General features: G+C 34.1%; 1 protein-coding gene across 1 annotated transcript in view; it reads left to right on the forward strand.

Moving 5' to 3' along the window:
* LOC107716256 (uncharacterized) overlaps positions 1-4,922 on the forward strand; it is a 90,134-nt gene that overhangs the window by 48,593 nt on the left and 36,619 nt on the right. Inside the window, exons 14-15 of the mRNA XM_016522636.1 lie at positions 446-559; positions 784-869. Of these exons, the coding sequence (XP_016378122.1) occupies positions 446-559; positions 784-869 (200 nt within the window). The remainder of the gene's footprint in view (positions 1-445; positions 560-783; positions 870-4,922) is intronic.

Consider the following 4,922-nt stretch of genomic DNA (forward strand, 5'->3'; position numbering starts at 1 on the left):
CCTGGCCTCCCCCTCCTCTTCTCTATCACCTAGCTGTTGTAATTACATCAGCAGATTCGGCACATTCGCGATAGAAAAGCGGTGCTTTCACGTTATGGTTTTACAACTGTAAAATTACAAACAAAAAATACACATTCTGAGACATGAACTGAAATTAATTGTGAATTTTATTAACATTAAATCGTCCTCCTCCCATTTTCACCTCAAAATTATGGGGAAGCTGTGCCTCCCCTGCCTCCCCCAACGAGCCGCCACTGAACACAATAACAAACACTGTCATGTTAGTTCGGATGCCTGATGTTTGGGAATGCAACTGTGTGAGATTGAATTCAGTAAAACATTGTTTGACACACACTGTTCAGTTCATCACATCTTTATGCTGTTCTTGCTCAGGACATCCTCTATCTTGTGTGACATTTTTTTTTTTTTTAATCTATTTCTATAGTTCTTTTTACCTATTGCTGGAGAAAGAGAGCACATGATACAGACTCCAAACATCACATATTTTCTGCAGTATTATTTGGAATTGTTGTGCTGAGTTGTCTCATCTTGAGTATAGGTAAGAGTCTCTGTATGATCTGATTCCTTATACATTGTTGAAGCTAAATGGTAGGATAAGTATATATGAGCACAGATTTATTAGGTTGATAAGTTTATTACCAATGGTTTTGTTCAAATACATTTTTAAATTCTACAATTACCAAAAATTATAATCAAATACATACAGAAGATGCAAAAAGTTTCATTTTAGGCCTAACTGTGTTTGTTATGTTTGTTTTTTAGTTGATGTCTCAAGGTGTCCCAGTCAAGAGCGGCCAAGCAGGGCTTCCCATGCAACCAAACTCAGTGTGAACACAATTTTTTGCAAAGTACTATTAATTCTAGAAAAATTTAGTTTAATATAAACTATGTGTTAATGAGTTGATAAAGCACATGAGGAGGGGAAAATAAATCTGAAATATATTTCTTGACTGTTACCACAGTCTGTTACTACTTAGACCAACTACAGGAATATCATGTCATCATGTAACATCATGTGACTAAGCCAAAACTGAGACATTTATCTTGTGTAATCAGCAGACCACAGTCATCCCCCACTGTGATAGATTGTATTTGTATACATACCATTAATGCTTGCCTTTCTTCTCTCTCCTTTTTGGTTAGGTTGCAGATACAAGCTCTTTATATTTTGTCTGATTATTTCTATCCTGTCTGATTGTCAACTGTTCCAGTTCATCATCTTATTTATTCCCTCTGAAGGTAACACCTGAATTCTGATCCCTTCATAATTTATGAAACTGATATGCAAAAAGTGGTTTGTAAAAATGCCACTTTCATAAGTTTTTATTCTGTGTAAAAAATAAAAATAAAATACAGTTCAGCCAGTGTCACACCTTGATGTAGAACTTGTAGAATTATATTTTTTACATAAATGTACATACTGAATTAAGTCATTAAGTATTCCACAAGAAAACCACCTCTAGACTCTCTTTTCAGTGATTTGAACATTTATGTTTAAGAACTTTTGAGCAATTCATATAATGAGTTTTAATGACATATTATTGACTGTTGATTTGTTTGAATGGGAAAATAATGGACTGTTATTCTCTTCTTTTAGAAATTTTTGTTGTGGTAGTTGTTCAGCCACTACTGCTTATCTCTATACCACTTTTACCTCGCCTGCAAGCAGAATTCAAATGTAAGTACATGCTGCAATAAATTCTTATTCTTGTATTTGTATAGGTGTGGAAAGAGTAAATCACATAATGTTCCTGTATGCATACATTTGTGAGGATTTAATGAATAGAAATACAACCTGTATAATGTTTACTTAAGTCGATATGAAACAGAAGTTGCTGTCCAATTTACAACCAAACTCTGATGTATTTGATTGAAACTACTAAGAAAAAGAAAAACTGGATGTGACTTTATTTTATCCACTGGTTGTTGATTGTATTCTGAAAAGTGAGCAGTGTTTACCAGAATAAAGGCAAATATGTAAAAAAAAAAAAAAAACACACAAAGACACACAAGAATAAATTGAGCACAATAAGACCAAAAACACGTCTTAAAGGGAAAGTTCACCCAAATATGAAAATTACCCCTTGATTTACTCACCCTCAAACCATCCTAAGTGTTTATGACTTTCCTCTTTCAGACGAATACAATCAGAGTTATATTAAAAAATGTACTGGCTCTTCCGAGATTTATAATGGCAGTGAATGGTGGTACAGATTTTGAAGCCCAATAAAGTGCGTCTATCCATCATAAACCATAATCTCATAATCTCCTCCAATAACTGTCGTACGCGTCTACACGAGAGAGTGGCGTTCCAGCGGATGACGTAGGACGTAGGCGTACCGTAAGCTCCGGTGAGAATATGCTAATCTCTCGAGAACCAAGTTTTGTTTACAGCAAAGGAAAACCCGTCTCTCTTGGCTCATATCGAAAATCCTTCCACATTTTTCTTTACAAATCCTCATTTTGTACTTCTAATTCATGTTTTGTTTTGCTCTCTCCTCTGCGCATCCACATTCGTCACTTTACTTGTCTGTCACCGTGTTTGCCTACGTCCAACATTATCTGCTGGACGTCACTCTCTCGTGAACGCGCGCAAGACAGTTAGCGGAAAAATATGCATATTTGTATTACCCAAATGCATCGAGAGGCCTTTATTCACACCCCAGTGGATGGACGCACTTTATTTTGCTTCAAAATCTGGACCACTACCCAGTGCCATTATAAAGATTGGAGGAGCTTCATGGGATAATTTTCATTTTTGGATGAACTATCCCTTTAAGAACATTAATTAGATCAATTTTGATTTCATGCCGACTCTAAATTGATTTGTATCAGACCTGAGATCAGTTTTATTATGTGACATGTGAAATTTTAATGAATGCTGATGACCATCTTTACATTCACAGTTCTCCGCCATAGATGGATAACATTATTGTGGATAATAACAATAACACTCCTGGATATCATCCTATTGACTTATTTTCTTCTAGCCATATTGGCAAGAGAGAGAGGTATATGTTGCCTTTACTTTTAGTCATTTTTCATATAAAAACATTCTTTAAAAAACATATATAAAGTTGTTGTGGGACAGCTCGGGGCTGTTTCATAAAACAAGTTTACCAAATAAGCTAAGTTTATTTCAGTTAGTCTGACTTCTTGTCAGTTGATTTGGTTCAAAATAAGTCAGACTAACTGAAATAACCCTGGCTTATTTGGTAAACTTGTTTTATGAAACAGCCCCCTGATGTAAGAACTAATTATTGTTGTTGTTGTTGCTATTATTATTATTATTATCTTGGCCTGGGACAACGATTAATGTATATTTTCTAGAGCCAACAGGACATTTTTCTACTTAGTGATAAGTGGTATCCCACATAACAGCTAATAATTTGACATATCTTTAGAGTCCACATAAAATGTTTTTGTTTTTGTAAGACATGTTGAGCTGATCAAAATTTCTTGATTTTAATTAACAGAGTACTTGGAATGGACCTGTGTCATTTTATTTATAGAAGTTCTGAAGATGATAGTGGTCTTTAAAGAAAATGTGCAAGGTATTATCCATCACTGACTTAAATGTTTGCTATGTCCTTTATTACCCCATACTGTAATTATAAAAGAGCATACAAATATGGTGCTAAGAAGTAGAAAGTATTGGTATGTCTTACATATGCAAATAAAAAAATAAAGCACTAACACTGTGCTGTTTGTAATTATAATGCATAAATAGTTATATTATTGGTTAATTAATACATAGATATACCACATAAACAATCTGTCATAAAAGCACATTTGTGTTCATTGAAGTAGGAGTACACAACCAATTTACAAAACTAAAGCTAACTTTACCATACAAATGTAGTCTGTGTAGTTTGTGTTTTAACAGAGGCAGAATGTTCAGTAGTCGAGAGACGAAGACAACAGACTGAGGCAAGCCAACAAGGATCAAATGCATGTAATTGCTAACTGCTAAATCCTAATACAAATCCTAATAATTTTTTCCCATGATTTACTGTAAGCTTTGTTGTATTTATGCTATTTGACATAAATCCAATTTGACAGTATTGCATAGAAAAGAGATCTGCATAATTAAAGCAACTATTTGATTGTTTGCTTGTTTTGTGTGTGTGCGTGTGTGTGTGTGTGTGTGTGTGTGTTATAGTGTCTCTCTGTAATGAAATCATGTTCATGTTTGGAGCAGTTGGTCTTGTTTTGTTGAACTCTGTTACACTGACAGCAGAACTGATCCTGAAAGCACGTAAGTGAATATCTATAATTTCTGCAAATAACTGTATATTTGTCTGTACGTGTGTGCATATAATTGTTTATATATAATTATGTGTGTGTGTGTGTAGCATCACACCATTTTTACACAAAAGACCTCGCTGAAAATAAACAGAGCCCAGCAGGGTTACATTATGCAAATACTAAAAATGTACCGTTTTGCTTTCAAATGTCCCATGCATCTTTCTATTCAATGTTATTCTTTCATTTTGATTCTTAGGGAATGGTGAGCGTGTCATGAAGGATCTAAGAGTCGTTGTCTTCCCTTCTGAATGTGTTTTTGCTTTGTATTGGCTGGTTTTACAAATGCATGCTTTCTGTAAGTTTCTTTTCAAATCTTTTTTTTATTTTTTATTAATGGACTTTATTACACAACACAATACAGAAGTGACAGTATTGGCAGGGAGAGAGGGATTACATTTATTGTCAAAGGAGAGAGACTTGTATGACTGTCCAATGTCCCAGCAGTGAACATTATAACATTATAAATAATGACTCAAACTCAGGAATGTTAGTATGAGTCATGAGCATGCATTTATTTTTATTTTTTTGAAAGTTTGGTGCCAGTAAACTGCAAAATACACATTATATATATATATATATATATATATATATAT

The sequence above is a fragment of the Sinocyclocheilus rhinocerous genome, unplaced genomic scaffold (genome assembly GCF_001515625.1).
Source record: "Sinocyclocheilus rhinocerous isolate Xijiao unplaced genomic scaffold, SAMN03320098_v1.1 scaffold960, whole genome shotgun sequence".
NCBI lineage: Eukaryota > Metazoa > Chordata > Actinopteri > Cypriniformes > Cyprinidae > Sinocyclocheilus > Sinocyclocheilus rhinocerous.